Source organism: Spermophilus citellus (assembly GCF_964194105.1).
Source record: "Spermophilus citellus genome assembly, chromosome: 6".
In the NCBI taxonomy this organism is placed as follows: domain Eukaryota; kingdom Metazoa; phylum Chordata; class Mammalia; order Rodentia; family Sciuridae; genus Spermophilus; species Spermophilus citellus.
In genome coordinates this window covers 40544133-40567365 of record NC_138187.1, presented here as the reverse complement: position 1 = coordinate 40567365, position 23233 = coordinate 40544133, and the positions used below count along the sequence as shown (strand labels likewise).

The 23233-nt window shown below is 54.0% G+C and overlaps 1 protein-coding gene across 6 annotated transcripts in view; it reads right to left on the bottom strand.

Annotated features, from left to right (window-relative positions):
• Positions 1-1560: 1560 nt before the first annotated feature.
• Positions 1561-23233, bottom strand: part of PRKAR1B (protein kinase cAMP-dependent type I regulatory subunit beta) — a 143460-nt gene continuing 121787 nt past the window's right edge. For all 6 annotated transcript variants that reach the window (XM_081297600.1, XM_081297602.1, XM_081297599.1 and 3 more), the window contains 4 exons: positions 21873-21933; positions 17790-17911; positions 3799-3880; positions 1561-2985 (listed from right to left, as the gene is read on the bottom strand). In XM_081297600.1, the coding sequence (XP_081153726.1) occupies positions 2813-2985; positions 3799-3880; positions 17790-17911; positions 21873-21933 (438 nt within the window). In that variant the 3' untranslated portion in view covers positions 1561-2812. The remainder of the gene's footprint in view (positions 2986-3798; positions 3881-17789; positions 17912-21872; positions 21934-23233) is intronic.

The following is a 23233-nucleotide window of genomic DNA, read 5'->3' as shown; positions in this document are numbered from 1 at the left end:
TCCAACAAATGTTTGGCCAAGGAGGTTGGTGAGGGGACTGATTGTCCAAATCATAGGGAAGTCTCTAGTGGGATGATGCTGGGCTCTGTCCTGGAGGAAAGTCTGATACTCAGAGGCCTGCCCTAGAGCAGACCCCCTACTGTGGCCAATGTTGGGGGAGGGGTCCTAGGAGGAGACCAATCCAGTGACCTTCTGCCCGACTAAATAAAAGTCTTCGATGTGGATTTGGAAACCCACTCCATATGCAAGATCTGACTTTGTTAAGGAAAGTTTCTGAGGACCTTGGTGGCCCCAAAGAATGCACGGGCCTCAGGTCTCAGGGCCCAGATGGAGAGTCTAAGTATCCCTGCCCTTGGGATGCAAGTTAGAACCAGACTAGACTACTCTGGAAGGAGGGAAAGCCTTTGGTGAATTGGAGGTGGGGCTGGGCAGCTTCCTAATTTGGTCATATCCCAGGAAGCAAGAGGCGGGATGAGAGAGGTCAGCACAGTCAGGGGCGTCAGCCCAGGCTTCCTGGCAGCACTAGGAGAGAGCAGGCCCTAGAGACCCTGTCTGGATCAGAGAGCAGAGCCCTGGAGGCCGGATGCAGTGGCCGTGGGAAGGCAGGACCCAGGTCCCCAGACACAAACTCCCCACCCCAGGCCCCACACGGAGGTGTTGCCTGTCTCCCCATTGTGGCAGCCAGGGCCCGACGTCATAGTGAGTCACCAGGCTCCACTGGGTTCCCCTGAGCTGGGGAAGGTGAGGCTGGGGCTCTCCACAGTCTGCAGGGGCCCCATTCCAGGTCATTATCCCCTCAAGACATGCAGGTGGGATCCTCCCCAGCCTCTTCTTGCCAGAAATGAGCTCATTTCACCATAGGGCTTTGATGGATCCTTATACCCATTTACAGATGGGAAATGTGAGGCTACAGAGCACCATGTGAAAGACCCACAAAGGGCAAAGCCAACACAGGCTGGACGACCTTAACAAGGTACTGAGCTTCAAGAGGCCAGCAGTAAGCGTGTCTGAACCCTCAGAAGACATCACTGAGTCCCTGCTTTCTGGGGACCTGGGCCATCTCCCAACTTTTGGCAGCGTGTGAGGGTCTCAGACCTGAGAAAAGGGTCAAGGAGGACGGGAACCAAGGAATTTGTGTTTTGGGGGGGTTTTCGGGGGCAGGTACTAGGGATTGAACTCTGGGGCACTCGACCACTGAGACACCTCCCCAGAGCTATTCTGTATTTTATTTAGAGACAGGGTCTCATCGAGTTGCTTAGCACCTCACTATTGCTGAGGCTGGCTTTGAACCCGCGATCCTCCTGCCTCAGCCTCCCGAGCCTCTGGGATTACAGGTGTGCGCCACCGCGCCCAGCCAGAACCAAGGAATTTGTGACTCACAAATCTATACCTGGTCCTCTGGGCAGCCACGAGGATGAGGCTGCCCAACACTGTGAATGGAATCAACGCCACGGGGCTGTGGTTTGGCAAATACATTGGGTCATGTATATATTACCATAATAAAAGAAAGAAAGAAAAAGACCCTTGTCTACAAAAGAGTCCAGACAGAGACCCCCGGAGTCAGGAAGAGGTACCTCATTGCACGTTTAATAGTTCATGCAGCACTCAGCAAGGTGAGCAGGAGGGCACACAAGTCCACAGAGCCCACAGCACAGGCAGGACGGGCATGGCCAGGGCGCAGGGGGCGCTGGTGGCCAGCGGGGAGGGCACCTCCCCAGGACACTGCAGGGCAACATCGAGTGGGTCACATCATTTCAACGGACTGAGCGCTCCCTCAGCTCCGTATCATCACGGCACCGGGGACACGTTTAAGAGACAAGCTGGTGGATGGTTTAGGGGTGTGGGACCTGCGCTGGGTTGACTGAACACATTCCCTCTCATCAGGGGAATGGACAGGGAACACAGGGCTGGGACTCAGGCTGGATACAGGCAAATCTGTGGGGAATAGCTCCGAGGGCCTCTGATTCCTCGAACTCTACCCAGATGTCTCTGAAAGCTCACCCTCCCTCCATGTCTCCCAGAGGCCCCTTGACAGAGAAGTGGCCCCACATTGTTTGGCTCCCCAACTCCAAAGAGCAAAGGACCCAGCACAGTGCTCACCAGATCTTGGACATTCCCAAACTCAGCTGTGGAGTCTGCCCATTCTGGGCACCAGCTAGTGAGAGGACAAGCCACCAGGCTCAAGCTGGCTCCTCCCAATGCTCTCAGCACAGAGTGACCTGTGGATCTGTCTGAGGCCCGTGGACTGGCCCCCAAGATAGGAGAAGGGGTCCCTGGCTTCCTCTGGGCCCCTGTGGGAATGGGCCTCAACTTCTGCCCCATCATAAGCGTCCTCGGGGAACACCCCATCTACACTATCTGTCCCACACTTGGGCCTAGGCCTGACAAGCCTGGCCTCACAGGGTCTGTAGGGCCCCAGGGTGGCACCCTGTGGTTCTGGGGGGAGGACTCAGGGCTGACTTGGTTTCCACAGCCTGTCTGCCCCTGGGTCTGGGGACTGGACAAGCACAGCCCAGATGATGTGAAGAGGGTCAGGTGGGTCCCCTAAGACAAGGGGTGGACAGGAGGAAGGGTGGGGGAGGGGAGCTGGCCTGTCACTCCTGGGTCTTGGGAGGTTTGCTTGCCCTTTGTTTCTGATATGCACAAGGTGGTCATTTATTCCAAAAAAAAAAAAAAAAAAACAAGTCCAGAGGAGGGGGAGGTCCCCTGCAGGGATGCCAGCCTCACCCTGCTACCTCCCCATGACTCCCAGGCCCCAGACACAGGGAGCAGGGACTGCAGGCACACGGGGAGCGCTGCGGCCTGACGCGGCTCAGACGGTGAGGGAGATGAAGCTGTTGTAACGCTGGATGTTTCTCTTGAGAATCTCGGAGCAAGGGCCCAGCACGCGCTCAAAGCGGGGCCGGTCCAGCTTGACACACTTGAGGGGCCCCCGGGCCACCACGGTGGCCGCACGAGGCCGGTTCAGCAGCAGCGCGATCTCCCCTAGAGGAAGGAGAGAGTGGTCAGGTTGAGGGCCCCACATCAGGGCCCTCTCCTTCAGGACCAGAATCAGAGAAGCACCACTGCCAGGTGCCATGGGATTTGAATTTCAAATATGTACAAAAGAAAGTTTGTTAGTTGTAAATATGTCTCATGAAATATTTGGGAGACATACACATATCATTTGGGGGGCATTTTTTTATTGTTGAGGATAGGGTGCTCTATCACTAAGCCACATCCCCAGCACTTTTTATTATCTTTTATTTTGAGACAGGGTCTTGCCAAGTGGCTAAGGCTGGCCTCAAACTTGTGATCCTCCTATCTCAGCCTCCAGAGTCTCTGGGATCACAGATGTGGCCCAGTGGGATATATTTATATAAACTAGCAAAATATTCATTGTTCATCTGAAATCCAAATTTAGCTAGGCATTGTCCTGCAATTTGTTGAGCAATGCCACATGCAGCAGACGCTGTGGTATATGTCCTGGGTCTCCCCCATGATCCAGCCCCCAACTGAGGGAGTGCCCAGGAGTGCCCAGGTGAGGTTGGGCCTCCCTCAGGACCTCCCCAACACAGAGCTGCAGGAAGCTGGAAGCTGGTGTTCCCTGCAGCTCTTACCCACACCCTGCCCTTGATAAGGTCATGGCTCTCTGGGGGCAGCCCTTACCCAGGACTGGTTAATCATGGCCAGGGACCTCAGTCTGAGGCCTGTCACAGCAGCATGGAGGCTCAGCCTGATTTGCCTGTGCCCATGCAGTTCCCAACCCAGGACCCCTGATGAGGTGTGGTGGCCTATGAGGGAGGGACCCCAACTCACCGAAGTAGTCAGAGGGCCCAAGGCGCCCCACCTCCACGTACTCCTCACTGGGGGACCGGCGCTGAAGGACAGAGGCTGTGCCCTGCAAGAAGGGGGCATGTAAGAATCATCAGGCAGGTGGCAGGGGTGTCACCCAATTGGGGATCACATGGTGGGGATCGCTTGCTAGGGTCATACCTCAGGTCATGCAGTGGGGGTTGCTGCCCCAGTTCCTGTCTCCTGCCTGGCCTTCCCTTCCCTGTGCGGCCTCGGCCACTGGTCATCAGACTCTCTTCTTCCCCTCTTCTCCCTGGACACCTAGGGCCTCAGGACCAGGTGATGGGCCTGCCCAAAGGTCCCTTCCTGTCCTGGCCAAGTCCCTGTTTTCACCCGGACTCACCAAGACCCAGCACTACATCTGCCAAGGTGACAGGCAGGAATTCTGGGGATGTTCCCGAGGGGTCAGTACTTTGTCACAGGCACCAGCGCTTGAAGTTGACCTTGGATTCAGACTCAAGGACGGGGAACCGTCCATCCGTGCTGGGGCTCCTGGGGCAGTGTGGTCTCAGGGTCACACACCTGCCAAGCAGTGTGGTCCCCTCCTGACCCTCGACAGGGGAGCGGGGTCTGCAGACATTGCCCGCTCAATGATTAACACCGAGGCTGTGGGCGGAATATCACTGGGCGCCGTGGAATGCAGTGCACATTAGAGATGCGGAGAGGGCATCCAGGGCTTCCAGGAGGCCACACACTCGACTCCATGCATCCCTCAGAGCTGACGCTCCAGTCCTGTTTGAGCCAAAGTGTGGGCTCTGACCCTGGACTTTGGACAAGTCCTTCTTGTCGGAGACGGTTTCCTCTCCTGTAGCCTTCAGGGCTCTAGGGAGGGTCAACAGAGGCAACACTCACCAGGGTAGTGTGTGCGGTCAGCCTCGGGGGCTCCCTGAGTTTCACTCTGACCAGCTCCAGCCCCTTCGCCACCCACAGAGCTACACCTGCATGAGGCTACAAATTCCATTTTACAGCCAGGGAGACTGAGGTTCCTGCTGCCTGGCCCTTAGGACCTGGGGTTGATGTCACCCAGGTCCCCAGGTCTACCCATCCACAGCCCCTGGTGTCCAGCAGCTGGGGGCCCTTCATGGGCACCTCACTTGATTTCAGGATAGCTCAGTTCACCCTGGCTCACCTGACCCAGCTTCTCCACGCCTGGCTTAATGAGTAACTCCCACCTCTCCACAGTCTAGGTGAAATGGGTCAGGGCCCTGCCAGTGCCCACCATGCCCAGAATCCCCAGACACCCATCAGTCGACCCTGTGAGCCGGATCCACCACCCAGTTCCCTCCAGGCACCGGCCACTCAGATTCTGAGCTCTGCCTGTTTATGAATCCAGCTGATGGTGTTCACAGAGGGATAGGTAAACATCAGGCCCAGTGCCCGCCGGCGGGCAGGGAGAGAGCCAGACCCACGCTCTAGGATGGCTCTTGCCCTCCTCACCTGGGTGCTGGCACTGGCCCAACCATGTTGGATTTTTTTGTTTTTTGTTTTTTTTGTGTGTGTGTTTTTTAGTTTTATTACAGGGATTGAACCCAGGGGTGCTTAACCACTGAGCATTCCCCCCCCCGCAGGGCCCCCCACCCCCGAAGCGCTTTGTTTTGAGACAGGGTCTTACTAAGTTGCTTAGGGCCTCACTAACTTGCTAAGGCTGGCTTTGAACTTGCCATCCTCCTGTCTGAGCCTGGGATTACAGGGATGTAGCACTGTATCCAGTGGTCATTCATTTTTGAATTTGTATCTTGGCGAATCCTTGTCAAAAGCCATGAGATGAGGCAAAAGGACTTGCCTCAGGGTTTGGTTCCCTCCTGCTGCACAGAGGACGTGAGGCTGCAGGGGAGTCCAAACCACCGCCACCCACCCCCACACACACACTCATCTTTGCGGCCAAGTTCACCCAAATATGGCTGTGGCTTGAGCTTGGCTGCCCAGGTAGGGCCTAGGGGGGACATTGTGTGGGTCCTGGGGCAGTGAAAGGCCAGGTCATTGCAGACTCTGAGCTGCCCCCAATTCCCAGGACACTGAAGGGTCTCTCCAAGCAAAACCACAGGATTAAAGAGAGTTACAAGTCACCACTCTGCCGGCCCCTCACCTCCCTGCAGTGACCTCCTGCCCACCCATGCCCTCCACACATCCCAGCAGCAGACAGCTCCCCAGCCTCGGCCCACTCTCAGCCCTGTGACTGTAGCAGCCCTGTGTGTCCTGCTAGAGTGGACAAGGAATGGGAGGGTGTCCATGGGCCTGGGGATCCCCATCCTGGGCTACCTGTCTGTCTCCATCAGGGCTCGGAGTCCCAGGAGTGAGCTGAGTGGGACCTTGGAACCAGAAGACCCGTGCTTGAGTCCCGGGACTCTGCCACACATCTTGGTGATCCATCTTACCTCTGCAGCCTCAGTTTTCTCCTGTGAGCCTGGGATGGTCATAGAACCTCCTGAACAAGATGTCCACATAAAGCCGTCATGAGGTCAGGATGCAATGACCAGAATAAGGAGCAGGGCTGGCTGGCTGGCTGCCTAACTCTGTCCCATCCTCCCAGGCGGTATCATGGTTGGTGTGGCCAGAGGGGCCTCATGAAGAAGAGCAGGTGTTCCTGGCACCCTCCCCCCACCCCACCCCCACCGACCCAGACACTGCAGGAAGAGAGTCACTCCTTGGGCTTCCAGCCAATTGCTGCAGGGCCCATTACAGTGGCTGAATCTCTTGCCCTAACTGATCCAGCATCCTGAGCATGGACCACAATAGCAGGCGGTAATAGTCCCTGTCCTGGGACCACCTGTCACAAAGCCAGGGGAGTCAGGCCCTCCCAGGGCAGGAAATTTGCCACCTACTCCCATTTCTTCAGGCTGCTTTAGCTAAGGACAAGCCAGCATCTCCCACTATGGAAAGATTCTGGAAGAAGTGTTTCCTCCCATCCAAGTTCTGCTTCCCCAGCTGCCGCGGAAGCAGGTAGACATGTTGGAGGACATGAACATGGAGTTTGTGTCTGGAAAAGCACATTTGCCAAAACTCTGGGTCACATTCTCCAAATCTCTCACTATGAAACCAGGTCACAAACCCACCTACCCCGAACACCCGGCAAGTTGTCACTCTCATTCAAATGTGAGGTGTGGATTACTGATCCTCAATTTCCCTTCAACTATTTTGACTTTTAAAATTTTCTACAAAATTTTCCAGGTGCAGTGGCACACGCCTGTAATCCCAGCAGCTCGGGAGGCTGAGGCAGGAGGATTTCGAGTTCAAAGCCAGGTTTAGCAACTTAGTGAGACTTTGTCTCAAAAGAAAAAATAAGAGGACTGGGAATGTGGCTCAGTGGTTAAGCACCCCGGGGGTCAATCCCCAGTACAAAAAAAACTACAAAATTAAAAACCATAAGAAAGAAGCAGCAAGGTTTTGGTGGGATGTACAGTGGAAGGACAGGCTCCTGCTTTCCATTTCCATCTCACCACTGGCCTGGCCATGAGCCCCAAATGCTCAGGCTCTGAGGCCCAAGATAGCTGCTCAGATCTGTGAGCCAGGGTGGTAGGGAGTCCAGGAGGACACCCGCTGCGAGCATGGACCGACCCCCTCAGTGCATGGATGGACTTTGGCCAATTATGCACCAGAGCCCTCCGGTGTGCTCTTCTCGGCCCGCCTCACTGGTCAGCTGAGTGTCTGTTGAACAACGACTCTCTGCTGAGCACTGTCCTGGGGGTGGGAGCACAACGGGGAACATGGTAGATACGTCCCTACCCCCTTGGGGTCAGCCTCCCTAGGGAGGACAGTCATCATGGGCTCAGATGCTGAGAAGGCAGGGGGAGTCAGTGTGGGGGACAATGGCAAGGTCTCACCACCAGCAATCATGCAGCTGAGATCTGGAGAACAGGAGCCCAGCAGAGGAGCTGGGGGCCTCCCTGCAGTAGGGAGGCACCATGAGGGCGGGCAGGGGAGCAGGGGATGGTAAGGATGCTGAGGAGGAACGGTGGTGGGGTCTGCTCGCTACTGTGGGGGGTGACCTGGACTCACGCCAGACTAGGAACAAGAGCCCAAGTCCATTGCAGCCCAGAAACAGCCAACACCAGTCAGAGAAACATGTGCAACTGTGGCGATATTCCTACAAGGGGGACTCACACACATGAAAAACAGCTGAGTCTCACAGGTCCGCCAAGGCAGCCCAGACCACACTGGCCCAGTCCTCCAATGTGATGTTACGGAAGAAGCAAACTATTTGCTTTATGGTTGTTCTTTTGTTGTTGTTGTTTTGTTTTATTTACACTGTGGATTGAACCAGGGTGCTTATCCACTGAGCCACATCCCCAGCCCTCTTTATTTTTTTTTTAGACAGGGTCTTACTTAGTGGCTTAGGGACTTGCTAAGTTGCTGAGGCTGGCCTCGAACTTGCAATCCTTCTGCCTCAGCTTCTTGAGTCTCTGAGATTACAACATGAGCCACCGCAACTATTGGCTTTATTTAAAGAAAAAAATATATATATAATATTTATTTTTTAGTTGTAGTTGCACACAGTACTTTTATTTTACTTATTTATTTTCATGAGGTCCTGAGAATTGAACCCAGGGCCTCATATATGCTAGGCAAGCGCTCTACCCCTGAGCCACAACCCCAGCACTAAAGAAATATATTTTAAAAGAAACTCAGTGTCAATACCATATATAGACTTGGGCCTCCTTTAAAAATGAAAAGTGAAAAGAACAGCAGTGGACACAGCATGGTGCCACATAGAGGCACCAGGGGACTGGGGCTCCCAGAGGCTTACTTCTGGCACCCGCAGAACCCGTGCACACACACCCAGGGCTCCTCAACTCGAGCAGTCCCCAACTGGGCCTCAGGCTGCGCAGCTGACCTGCCAGACACAGAACAACCCACACTGGTGACAAATTTCCACCTCTAACAGAAATCCCCAAGACCTGGGAAATTCAGACTTAAGTGAAGCCTGCAATGTTCGCATAGACCTTTCATTTGCCTGTGTATCTCTGTATTTAAGCCCAAGCAGAATCCTACATGTGAACACACACACACACCCGTGTGCACGCATGGAACACTAAATTGGCCACAACTACGGAACCCTTCCTAGGTGCTCTGTGATTTCCTGAGTAATGAGCCCAGGCACACACCTTCTGATGTCTGTGGAGAAGCAATCGTCGCAACTACGACTTGCCACGCTCAACTGCAGCTCCCTTGCAAACAAATCCATTTTCTGCTCTCTAAGGTGGGGGCCCCAAAAAGCACATTGCGATTGTCTTGGGGCCAGCAGAGCAGTTTCTTGGTGGTTCACTTAAGAAGCTGAGCCTCGTGCCTGCAAAGGACCCTAGGCTCAGCCGTCTGAGATGGGGGTGTGTGCATGTCCTGGGAATGACTGACAAAACACACCTGGCTGGTAAGCAGCTGAGGTCAGTTTTTGTGCCAACATTTAATGGGTCCTCCGTGAGGTCTGGGGCCCTGGCAAAGGCACGGCCCAGCAGCTTCTGTGGGAAAACAGGACATTAACATAGATTCTGGCGCCAGGACTCTGAGGAAGGGAACAGGTGCCAACTCAGCACTGTCAGCCCCCTGCCTGGGGACCAGCATGAAAGACAATAAAAGCCCCATGTGAGAAGGCCCTTATTTCTGCAGAAATGTTTGCTTGGTGCTCTCTGAGGCCAGGCACAGTGCTCAGGCGTCCCAGAGATGTTTGGTGAATTGGACAGTAGAGTCAAAGGGGCTGTGGTCACTGCTGACCGTGTTAGGCCCTGTTCCCAATGCCCTTCTGTGGCCCAGTTCCTCCCCTGCCATCTGCTCAGGAGCCAGGCCACGCACAGGCCCCAGGCGGATGGGGCCGTGAACAGTCCTCCACAGGCTGCCTCTGCAGTTGCTGGACCTCCCACAAGACGGAAGAGAAAAGCAAGCATTGCACCCCAGAGGAGAACCCCGCCGGGCATGGCGGTTCACACAGGGTTCCAGCAGCCGGGTGTGGTGTCTGAACACCACATCACCACAGCACCAGGGTTCTGCCAGACACTGCAGCCTGTGGCCCTGGCATGCTGGTATGTGCGTGTGTGCATGTCAGTGAGCACATGGTGTGTGTGTGTCAGTGTGTATATGAGGTGGGAAGAATTCACACTGCACTCCAGGGCAGCGCCCCTCATTAGGAGTGTTTGCATTATGTCCAACTGCAGGGAAGGGCAGTGGGGTGCACCAGCACCACCCCATAAATCCAAGTGGACACTCAGAAGGCCAAGTTCAGAATATACCAGGACGTCCTCTACAGGTCATTGTTGGCCCTGGTGGGTGACTTCCCAGGACAAGGAGCTCAGGGGCCTGCTCACGGAGTCCCTAGAACTGTAAGGAGGGGAGCAGAGGAGCTGCCACCCAAGGCATGGAACCCACAACCTGCCGCCAGTGGCCACAGCTACCTCAGCAGCCCTGCTCTGGGTCAGACATTACGGCTGCAATGGATGGAGGCCCCACAGCTGGACTTGTCCAGAACTCCGCATCTGTTAGGATTTTCCCAGCCAAAACATCCATTGCCATGGCAACGGTCTGCGGGTGCGTCACCGCCCCCCCTCACTGCGGTGCCAGGAGCCGCGTCCGAGGTAATCCAGGACCTTGGAATCCAGCACACACATTCCACATCTGTCTAGTCTGGACGCCTGCGTGTCGGTGGGAGGACGGGTGGGAATCGGGATCCCAAATGTCTGAAATGGGAAGCCTGGGCGTGAGGGGGTCTGCCTGGTGTCTCAGAGCCAGGGATGAGGGAAACCACGCTCTGTGCTTGTTTGGGGGGATACACTTTCTGTAGTGCTTCTCACATTAACAACATCAGAAAGATGACACAGGGAAGGCTTTGTCAAGAGAGCTGCCTACGTGGGGCGGGGGGCATCTCCCTTCTCTGAGCAGCACTCTGTCACCATCTTTACCCATGGTATATTTTCCTCCCGTAGATTTTTTAAGGTTCTCATCTCTGGATGCAGAGCCCTGAGCTCAAGGCTGGCCACCTTCTGCAGCTTCTCACCAGCTCCTCGGCTGCATGGAGCTCTCAGAGACCAGCCGGCCACAGGTGCCTCGATTCACACAAAAACTAGCTGAGTCTCCAGCCCAGAGCAAAGATACAGTGCACATTTGGGAAACCAGCCTGTCACTCCAAAGCAGCGTGGCGTGGTCATCTCAGCCTGGGGCGCCAAGCTCACAGCGGCTAGAGGTTCTCCCAGCTCCCCATGGGCTGCGGGAATAACATCCAGCCCACTGGGAAGGGGAAGTTGGGATTGTACTCAGGACAATCCAGGCACACAGGCCAGGGGGGTTTGCTCACGCTGGGATTTGGGACATGCAGCCCTTCCAGCCTGTATGTGATGAAATTGTCCTGCAATGGGAAGGGAAATGGGGTAGGCCCATGGATCCTCTTGGCGACTATGTCCCTCTGAGCTACTCAGGGCCCCCCAGTGAGTCTGAGGCACCAGACAGACACCTGGTGTGGTGAGCCCAAAACTCCCAAGAATCCTGATACTCTCACAGCTACCCACACCCATCTGCCAGCAAACACTTATGACAGTCCCCAGCACCAGACCCAGGACCTGGAGCCAGGTATGGGAAAGCTCCTCGGCCAGCCCAGAGGAAGCCGTAGCTTCGCTGCTGGAGATGGCTGGTTTTGGGGCAGCAGCCAGGCTCTCCCACTTCTGGAAGATGCTGGGATCCCCCTCAGTGGATCAAGAGGAGCAGGCACTGCCCATGTTCACAACCCTTGGGGGGTGCTCCCGCCACGTGCTGAGAGCTCTGCTAGGGGTACAAGGTTCTTCCAGTGGGTCCTGGGAGGCCACAGCAAACTGCTCAGATGGCCTCACACAGAGCTCATCCCAGCACAGGAGCAAATATGGAGCTCAGGAGGTCAAACAGGGAGGCTCCCTGGGGAGCCAGAGGCCAAGGGCAGTGAGGATACTGCGACCTGGAAGCCTCCCTTCCGCTCCCCCACCACCAGTAGATTGTGGCCTTGGGACAAGATGTGACTGTTCTGCAGAGGGCATCTATCTGTTGGCACACATCCAACATCAGCATCTGCATCGCGGCCCCTTTCCTCCACCACACCTGGTGCCTTGCGTTTCTGCATGTGCTACCGCGTGCACAATCCCTTCCAGCCTCCACCTGCAAAACTTCTACTTGCACTTCAGGACCACAGTCTCCCTGCCCACCTGAGTCCTCCCATTTGTTGATCGCCTCCTCTCAACTCTGGGCTGGCTTGCCTGCAGACCCTGAGCCCTGCTGCTTCCTGAGCCCCCACATCACCTCGGTGTGACTGCTCACCTCTGATCCACTTCTTCCCTGAGCCCTTCTACAGTTTACTCTCCATGCAAGACCCAGCATGATTACTCAGCAAGTAAGCATTCAACCCCCACATGGCCACATCACACCCAGAGTAAGACAGGACATCCTGTCTCTGGCCAGAGGGTCCTCCATCACACCGCCAAGCCCCAGACTCACCCTGCAGCCACACACCCTGATAGCTCCCACCTCAGATGCAACCCCATGGCCCCCTCCCAATCCCTGCCCAAGGGCCTGAGCCCCCGGATACCCACCAAGCTCATACTGTCCCAGGCCCTGCCTCACTTCCCGTCAAGCCCTCGTGTCCTCCCCTGCCACCTCACTTCCGCTACAGCAGAGACCCGATGCGGTTTGTCTCCTGTCTGGGGCTCACATCTCTCCAGGACCATGTGTGTGGCATGGACCCACATAGCTCCCAGAGGCCTCAATCCCTCCTCCAGGCAGTAGCCCCCAGAGGGACACATAGGAACCAAAAGAGTGGCACTAATAACCGTAAAAGAAGCAGGGGAAAAATGACACAGGAACAGTGGGTGACAAGATGCTCCAGGCATAACCATGTCCCTGAAGCCACAGGGCCGCAGTGTCTGGAGCATAGCCAGCAGGCACAGGCCATGGCACAATGGCCCGGGGCAGAGCTGGACATGTGCCTGGGGCTCCTGGATGCTCCCACGTAGGAGCCTCCTTCTAAGTTTACAGAGTGACCTCTGGATTTTGAACGATCTGCCTTTCGGGGAGCGTGGAGGGGGCTGGGCTCTGGCGAGTGGAGCGTTCCCAGGCCTGAGGGCGGCTGTGAAATGTATTGTTTTGCAGTTGCTTCAACATTGTGGACATTCATAAAATTAATTTGCTAAGTGAGGAGATAAATCCAATCTAGTGTTTCTATGGCAACGCCTCTCAGGCCTCTGGCTGGGAGCGAGCTGGGGAATTTCAGCCTCAGGATTTTATGGGGAACCAGCTCTGGGCCCAGCTGCCTCCAGGCGCTCCAAGGTCTCAGGCCCAAATTGAGGAATGCACAGCCGGAACGTGAGCCCCTTCCCAAATCCTCCTCCCTTTTCCTGGAGAGCGCAGTTGGAGATGTGAATTCTGATGAAGTCACGGAGCAGCGGGACAGCCTCAGCCTCCCGCTACCTGGCGTGTCCTGGACCTAGACTGCCCTCCTTGCCAGGCCCCCATGCACCTCTCCTGGGGAGACAAGTTGAGCATGCATCTTGGCAGACAAACAGGGACAGTCCCTGCAGCTCCAATGCTATCCCTCCAGCACTGTGTCCCACCTTGAGGCTCCCTGGCCCAGGGTGGCCCCAGCTTCAGAATGCAGAGACAGAAGCGTGGCCTGGGAGCCGCAGGGCCGGCCCTATCCACTGGTGCTGTGTCTTTGAGTCTGCACCTCCAGGTTCACACAGGCAAACTCGAAGAGGGTCAGTTCTGCCACTGTCTGTTAAGCATGTTCTCCAAGAGTACTGGGGTCAGTTGTCTGAGGGGTTGGCAGATCCACTTGCTCAGACAGCCCATGTGTGTGCACAGAGCTGGAAGACAAGAGAGATGCCTCTGTCTAGTGGGGAGCACCCCTGCAGACACCCTCAAGATCATGTAGGCTAGGAATCCTGTCTTCCTGCTCCCCTTTCCAATCACCTCCAAAAAAACTGGCTCTGTGGCAAAGCTTTGTTCCCAGGGGCCAGTTTCCTGTAGATTTGCCCACACATGGTGGAAATCAACCCCCCAAACAACCACATCTTCTAGCAGAGCAGATCGAGGCACACACAGATAGTCACTGTAGTATCCCGAGGGCCTCTAAGGTCCACCCATTAGGAAGCCCAGGGGACAGAGCAAGCCTGGCAGGGGGAAAGATGGGTGAGAGGCTCCACATTCCAGCTCTGCAGGATGAGGCCTCACCGGAAGGGTACCTGTGACCCGCCAAGGGCAGGTTTACAGAACTCCACTTGGAAGTGCACACCCGCAGAAATGTGACAACTAAGCAAGGTGAGGAGCGGCTGCCAGACAGGGACACCCCACTCGGTGGAGGGAGGAGCCGAGGAGGCTTCTCCACATGCTGCTCCAGGAAGACAGGGAGGCGGACCCCCCCCTGCCAAAAATATCCTTGTTGCCAAGGCAACCACTTCACCTACTCTTGCAGGGTTGCAGGAAGTGGCCTTGGTTACACTCCAAAGGCCACAATTTTGTTGCGGTGAAGAAGCCCAGTCAGTGGGGCATTCTTGACAACCCAGAAGTCACTCCCAGAAGCAGCGATGGTCCCCACTACTTAGTTGCCTTCTTGGAGACCTCTTTGTAGGTCCCTCCGAGGCTTCCAGAGCATTGCAGAACACCACGGGCAGAATCTCACAGGTCAACCAGAGGCAGAGGGAGAGGGCAGTGAGCAGGAAATGTAGGGAGCTGTGCTTGTGAGATGCTGCTGCTCTTGGATGTGGAGTCTGAGGTACCAGGTATCCATGTGCCAGTTCAAGCCCACCCTATGTGCTGGGCAGATGGGGAACCCCCCTGCTCCTCTCTCAGAGGAGACTTGGAGGGGCCTCTAGAAAGACATAGTTGATTATATAAGGACCCTGCCCAAACCCTGGGACAGCCTAACCTCCCCGCACCATGATTAAGGACATATAGTTTCAGTGACGGCCTCTTATTGTTTCCAGAGCCGATTTCCTCTGTGTCCTGTAAAGACGCACTCATACACTCAGTGACTCCAACCTGTGACACACACTTGTATGATTTTTCTGCATGGGGTCTTGGGCTCAGCTGGAGAGTCTTCAGCCACAGGGTATAAAGGATGATTGTCTGCCGTAGTCAGAGTCACTCGCTTCCTGTCTCAAGGCCATTCAAACTGAGGCTGCAAACTCTGAAGACCCAGGTACTGTGGAGACCACTGACCAGAAGAGAGGGCCCAAGGGGATGGAGATGGGTTGGAAAGCCCTTTCTAAGGGGTGTCTGTCTCTCAGACAAGGATGAGTCCAGCATGGCCAGATATAGACTTCTAAAGAGATGACAGACCTAGACTTTTATAAGAAATCTGATTTTAAGATATCAACAACAAATTCAAATGTCTAACCAAGCACCACGCTGGTCAAGTGCAAATCTGCCCCTGGGCCAGGTTCAGCCTATAAACACCAGTTTCTTATCAGAGGATGCAAATAGAGACATTTGTGGCTTCCCTCACACTGTCCTCTTCCCATGGCAGAGGGGCCAGCAGAGCATCCTAGTGCCTAGGCAAGGACAGTGTGACCCCAGAGAGCTGTTCTGTCTCACCGCCCTGGAGCTGGGCTGAGCAGCTCTCTCTCAGGAGGCTGTACCAGGCAGTAGCTGGGCTGGGCGACCACCATAGAGCATGCCTTGTGGCTGTTGGCACTGGGCACTCAGGACTGCTGTGGGCAGAGTCCTGTTATGGAAGACCCCAGAGCATGGCTGCTGGACCCCAAGAAGAGGGTCCCAAGAACCAGCCTGAGAGGCTGTGGATGGGCAAGCTTCTTGTGCCCCAGCCTAAATGCCTTGCCCCAGGCCATTCCTGTCACATCCCATGGGACAATTCCAGATACACAGGGAGGGAACCAAGTGCACTTTTCTATGGGAAATAACAGCCAAGAACAGAAGCCATCTTTAATATTTCAAAATTTGGGGGTGAGGGTGGAAAGCTAATGGCTAAGCACAAATCTTCATTTATTAACTGGAAGAGGTTGGGTCCCTGAAGACACCCTGAATAAGGTCACACCATGGCCACAAATGCAGAGACAGAGCACTCATGGAACATCATGGGGGGCAGGACATGGCTTCAGGCAGTTGGCCAGTGGGAAAAGAAGTGACCATCTGGTGGCAGAGGGTCACTGGACAACTCATGCAGGTGATAGGTAGAGCCTCCGCAAGCCCTCAGTGAGAACGCCACTCATTGTCCTCTGTGTTACTCAATGACTGAGGGTTACAAGTGATTTTCTGCTGGACTGTTTTTGAAATGGCTATGCTTGCCCCAGGTCCCTGCCACAGTGAAACAGTGGCCTCAGAGAAGTCCCGCATGGAACGGCCACTCACTCCAGTAGAGGTGACAAAGCGCCGGCCTCTGCCTACGCAGGGCAGGGACACACTTGGGGAAGGCGGGTGTGAACCTGTGGGATCCCATGGGTGCTGGAGTGAGAATAGGGCCCACTTCCCTCTCCAGACTGTTGACCGGAGGCTGCCCTCAATGCCGACCAGAGCCATAATTTGCTCTGCCTGTGGTTTTATTCTTTCCTCCTCTTCTCTTTTTAAAGAAACTTTGTTGTCAAACGAGTCCCCTACCCTAAGGACTGAGGACCTCCTGAGGATTGTCCCCTGGGAACCCTCCAGGAGCCCTTCTGCAGCTCTCTAGGGAATGAGATGAAGGCCAGCCTCATTGGCTCGTGTTCCACCAGCACCCTGGCCCACGTCCATACCGTTGAGCTCTGCAGGGGTCACTGGCCCTCTTAGACCCATCCAGGGGCCTCACTCCAAAAGAGAAAAAGCTTCCAGGTCTCTGCCTCATGGCCTGTTCCACAGAGCAAGTGAGTGTCCCCACACAGGGTCCCACATCTTTAACACTGCAAATGAATTTTGCTTCTGCTTATTTCAAACCAAGAACCTGACTCCTGAGTTTGGTCATATTGGCCGAACATCCAGGGGGTTGAGCTCTCTGCTCACATCCATTTCCTCTCAACAGCCCCACGGTAACAATACTGGCCATGCAAACTCATGCATGAGTCCTGCTCTTCTCTGGAGGGCTGGAGAATGGGCAAGAGAGAATGTGAGCAGGGGCTTCCTCTTGCCTCGAGGACCAGGAAATAGGACTCGAGACACGAGTACCAGGCTCTGCACAGTCGGGAAAGTTCTCCATGGGTGAGAAGGTGCATTCACCCCTGCCAGGGTTGGGGCTTCCTCCAGGGTAGACTGCAGCCCCAGGGTCAATGCACTGGCCAGCTCTAGGCAAGGACATTAGTGCACCTACATTAGGGCGTCCCCCTGAGGCGACAGGCACCCCAGATCAGGAGCTAGAATTCCCAGGGTCATCCCCCAGCAGACGTTCATGTACAAGCCGCTTGTCTCACAGATCCTCTCCTCATAACAGTGGTACACTCAATCCCAGGCAGCTTCCAAGATGGTGGCCACAGATTCCAGCCCCCATATGTCCCAGGGGCTCCGAGGAACCAGCGGGCTGCTTGTCCCGCTGAGGGTACTGTGCGGGCCATGGTCAAAGTGTCTCGTACACTTCAGGCAGAGAAACTCATCATGTCCTTCTTAAACTAAACTTTAAATCTGGGGATCATTGTAGATTCATGTGCAATTGTGAGAAATCATTCAGAGATCTGGTGCACCCCGAACATACGCAGGTCCCCCAGCAGTAATGTGTTGTGAAGCTGTATGTAGACCACAGGCCACACCAGGGCTTGACAGGGACATGCTCCACCCATCTCGCTCTGGCTCCCCAACTCAACCTGCGCTGTGTGCATGCTTCATGCAGTGTGATTCACACGTGTGGGTCTTGGTCTCCACCACCATTCTTGAGAGACACACCTATGTCTGTGGCAGGCACACGAGGCCATCATCCCACCAGCTCCAAGTAGACTTTGGTGTGGGGAGGACTTGGGGGTCAGAGCAGGATAAATTCCAGGGCACTCAGGCAGCTCTGTGACTGACACAGTGCCCTTGAGGTACCAAGTAGGACTTACCTCCGTGATGATGTAGAAGCCGTCCCCGGGTTCCCCTTGGACCACGATTTTCTCCCCATCTTCAAACTGCACAGGCTCCAAGGCATCGGCCACAGTCAGGCGCTCCCACTTCTCCAGGGACTCTGTAGAGGACAATAAGGTGTCAAGGCTGCCCCTTGCCACAGCAGCTGCTCTCCTCAGGATGTGGCTCAGGAAACTCCCCTGGTCTAGTTAGTGAGCTGAGTCACAGACGAAGGGGAGAGCAGAAAGCCAGCTCCAAGGTGCTTCTGCATGTGGGACCTGGACATCTTGCTATTACGGGGGATTCATGTGCACACAGCTCACACCCCACCTTCGGCCAGGAGATGCAATTTGAAAATACTCACAGCCAACCACATCTTGTAAATAACATGCAGGGCAAACTGAGCCTAAGTTAACTAAGTATGAAAATGCTTTTACTTTTCGCCCAAAGATCAAGGCTCCCTATATTTTTGCGAACAATGGAGTCACGGCTGAACCCTACAACTACTAAGCAGCTGAGAATGATTCAGAGTGGTCAAAACAGCACCATCTATTGTGGGCTGATCAAAGACCCTGGCACAAATGCTACAACGTCCAAGAAGAGCAGCCTTCCACTATTTTAGGCCAAAACTCCTAACTCCAATGCCAAGTTTATCTTTAAACATTTGCAAACTCAACAGTGCTTTCCGCCCTTCTCACACCATCCCTTCCTGACATTATCCATCCCTAACACCCAGAAGGAAGAAAAGAATAATAACGTGAGACTTTCATAAGAAAATCACAATCGCCTGATTAACTATTTCTTTTTTGGCGAGAGAAATTGGCCTATACTTAGATGCTATCTATGTAGGTCAGCTGCTAAAAATGAAAAATAAAAGCATTTATTTTAGATCTAGGTTGGCAGGGGTTTCTCTCCCTAGGATCTGCCCGTGCCACATATTGCAAAGCTTATGGCTGTCCACTAACCCCAAGACCACAGGAAGCCATGTGGGGCTCAGGCTGCCAAAAGTGCTCCAGCCAGGGCGTGTAGCCCTAAGTTGGTGAGACCAGAAGCTGTTGGGACAGGGGTGTGCCCTACAGGCCACACACCACATGCCTGTGACTACAGACTTTGGAGTGAGATTATAGCTTGTGTTCAGGAGGAAGCGGATGCAGAAAGGGACTGTGTGGGAGTATGGCAGGTTTGGTTTACTGGTGTCCTCACGAAGGCCGTGATAAGTCGCTTTCAGTTCTGAAATCAGTTGCTTGACAGTTCACCTCCACCTGTTTGATTAGCAGATTTTTTTTTTTCCATGACATTTGAAACCTACAATAATCTGAGGTCTGGGAATTGCAATCTGGAGCAAGCTCTGTCTCCCAACAATTTAAATCTTGGTTAAAAACTGTCAGAGGAAACTGTAAGCGACATGGCAATTTCTTGGCCCCAAGGTTTTTTTCTTTTTGTTTTTTGTTTGTCTTTTTTTTAACATCTTAAAGCTCTGAGGTGATTCATGAAACACAAGACATTTGTTTGTTGTCATTGCTGTTTTAAACTACAATTTAGGATCCTTGTCCCTTGAGACACAGGGTGCTAATAGTCAACCCTGCATAGGAAAACACGGTGCGGTGCTCGAGCTACAGGAGTCTGATGGTCCCTTTTTTTTTTTTTTAAATTTTTTTAGATGTTGATGGACCTTTATTTTATTCATTTATTTATATGTGGTTCTGAGAATCTAACCCAATGCCTCACACATGCTAGGTAAGTGCTCTACCACTGAGCCACAACCCTAGTCCACATTTGATGGTCCCTTCTGATCATGTGTGCAGAAAAATACAAGCGAGTGTCTAGGAGGTGCTCCAGCCAGGTCAGCCTGCCGCCCAGCTGCACGTAGGAGGTGGGTGCTCAGGCCCCACCTGGAAGGGGCCTGCAGCACAGAAGTCCCTAAAAGCGACTCAGTGGCCTTCATCACCCCCGCCAGCTGGGCAGGGCTGGGAAGTCTCCCACACTGGGTCGGCCTCATGTTTTCATGAGGAGAGGCTGGAAATGGAGGCCCCCGGTGTACTTACCTTTCCTGCATATCTCAGTGGTGGGGTAGGGGCTGCCCTGTCCATAGCAATAGTCTCCACCCAAGCTGAGGGCAGACAGGCACATCTTGTAAATAACATGCAGAGCAAACTGAGCCTAAGTTCACTTAAGTATGAAAATGCTTTTACTTTTCGCCCAAAGATCAAGGCTGCCTATATTTTTTTGCAAACAATGGAGTCACGGCTGAACCCTGCAGCTACTAAGCAGCTGAGAATAATTCAGTGTGGTCAAAACAGCACCATCCATTGCGGGCTGCAACGGCCAGCTGCCTCCTAAAGCCAGTCGCCACACAATGTCCACAGGCCATGTTTGGGGGCCATGTGTGGCTTGTGGTGACCAAGCAGAAGAGGGGACCAGAGTCTTGTAGTTGTTCACCCAGGGCCCTGGAGGAGCCAGTCACACTTGTATGCTTTGCATTCATTAAAGGAAACAGGATGAGCGGGCACGGCCAGACGGGTGCCCAGAGTCCACAGGTGTCTAAATGCCCAAGACATTCAAGGGAAGAAATCAGTTCCAGTCGGGATGCCTATACTAGGCTGAAGTCCTGGGGTGGTCAGCAGGATCTCCAGGAAGGCAGAAAGGGGCCTGTGTTTGGCTGGATGCCACCCTGCAGCCATGGGCTTGAATGATTATCAGTAAATGAGTGACAATGGTCCAGGTGGCTACGCCAGCCCCTGTTCAAAGGCAAGGAAACCCAAAGGCAAAGGACAAGAAAGTCCCTGGTTTCTCTTTTGCATGAGAATAAAATGTCCCTTTCTCGGCCCCTAAAAAAAATCTTAGGGGTCAACTCAGGAGAGTGCTTTTTCTTTTTCCAGGTATGACATGTTTAAAAAGCCACAGGAAAGAAGCCAGACGAGGAAGACCACATGGGAGATCCCACTCAAATGAAAGGTCAGAATAGGAAAGTCCACAGAGACAGGCAGGGGACCCATGTGGCAAGGGAAGGAGGGGTCAGGGAGGGCACTAACGGGGACAGATTTCTGCTCAGCATGATGACTCAGTGGAGAAACCACAGAGCTGATGCAGCGCCACACCGTGCGTGTGTTTCTTTCCCCTGAACCACACTTCTTAAAATGGTCACATTGGTCCCTTCTATGTTATGAGTATCTCAAGAGTTCACGAAAAAAATCAGGGAGGATGTGGTTCAGGGCAAAGTGTGTATTCACGCACATAGGCACACACACACACACACATACATATATACACCCACAGGGGTCTTTGGCTGCTCTGGGGCTGGGTGGGTCACTACAGGTGAGAGATGCAAAGAGGGGCAGGTGCAGGCCCAGGTCTTTGCCTCCCTAGTAGCTTCACCACGTGCAAAATAGATTTGGCAGTGTCCTCCCCACACGATGGCTGAGGGTGCTCATTTGAGTGTGCCAGCCTGGGGTGCACTTGCAGCCCCATCCGTATCCCCCAGGGACAGAGCACTAAGTGCATAAAAAGCACAGGGATGTCCCCAGGACAGCCATGCTTAGAGTAAAGCAACCTGGCAGGGGAAGAAGGCCAAACTACCCAGCTACTAGGAAGCAGAACTGGCCTCCAGTTCAAAGTAACTGACCACGGGGCACGGTGGTGCACGCCTGTCATCCCAGTGACTCGGGAAGCTGAGGCCCTAATCAACTTAGCAAGGCCCTTTCTCAAAATAAAAAATAAAAATAATAAAAGGGGCTGGGGATGTAGCTCAGTGATTGAGTGCCAAGGGTCCAATCCACAATTGAAACAAACAAATAAACAAATGAGGGACCTAGGGGGACGGCATCAAAGACAGTGGGAGAGCTAAGCCAGCACAACTCTGATTTCAGAACTGTCATGCCACAGACCATAGTGTGTGCACACCACCGATGGATGTGTGTGCTTGTGTACATATGTGAAAGTGTGTGTGTACATGTCCCTAACCTGCTTAATACCAAGAGCATGTAACTTGCCAGCCATGCAAGGAAGGGAAGATATCTGGGATTGGAGGGCAGGTGCTCACAGGAGCCCACAGAGGTCACCTGGGGACAGACACAGCCACTGACCTAGGATGGAGACCTTGCTGAGGAACTCTTCATACATCTTGCGTTTTCTCAGTGTGCTGCCCTGTTTGGAAGAAAAAGGGAGAATGTGGGTCTTCAAACCTGAATCATTTCAACAATTCCAGACTTTCTCAGAGGACTATTAACTCCGAACTCTTCAGAGTAGGCCTTTTAAAGCATCCCAAATCCTGAAAGTTGCAGATGGCCATGAACCTGTGCCAGCCAGACCATTTCTTGTAACCAGCCCTCAAATCCCTGGAGTCTTCTGAAGGGGCTTCCATGGCCCAAGGTGTGCCAGCCTTTATGGGGACCTGACAGTACACCCCCAGGGTCCATAACCTATATATGCATTGTCCCCTACCAAACAGGGCTGACCTAGGTAACCAAGGGGATGCTAAGGAGATTTCCCAAACTGAGTTGTGGAAGACACTATGGCATCAGCCATACTGCCCCCATGATTCAAAGGAGGAACACTGCCTCTTGTCAGCCACCAGCACCATGGGAACAAGACATCCCAGAAGCAATCCTCCATCCTTCATACCTTCTGTGACTGCAACCCTAGAGAGTTCCAGGCCAGAGCCACCCAGCTAAGCTGCTTCCTCGGGACCCACAGAAACTGTGCCAAATGCTACACTTCTGTCAGAGGCCGCTAAGTTCAGGGGAAGTTTGTTACTCAGCAACAGCTAACTAGGGTGTCCAGCTAACCCTGATCCTAACAGAGGTGGGACAAGAGCTTCTAAGGCCTGCAGGCAGTTGGCCGGTAGCCCTCCCAGCTGCCTCAGACATCTAATAATGGCAAAGGAGGCTTATTCATCCTGCTTGGCCATCGGTGAGATGGTATTGATATCCCCATGGGCTCCTTCCCACACCTACTTGCAGTAGCCAGACCCTCCTGGTCCCTGAAGCCACAGGCAGCCTCGGACACTGAAGCACACCCACCATCAGCTTTCTAAAGAAGAATCTATGTTGGAAGATGTCGGGCAAGGGGAGGTGGACCAGACATAAGAGGCGGGACCCCTGACACACAGAGGGCTCCTAAGTGCCTGTGGATCTGTCAGAACCTCTTGTCTCTGGAGAGGTCTGTTCAGAGCATCTGCCCCAACTAGTCAACAGCCTCGCCAGAGAGAGTGGAAACACAGTCACGTTGGGTGGCATTTACAAGTGCGCTGTGCAAGGCAGGTGCTCAGCTCTGTGCACATTGTCACAACTCACAGTGGCCCCAAGGAGCAAGAGAAAGGGGAGAGGGGAGCACACTTGAAGCACAGGCCCACAGCCACCCCACTGAGTGTGGGACAGGGTCCCCCTGCTACAGACCCTCTCCCATCTCTTCAGGCTACCTGCAAAAGATGCAGCTTGGCTTTATG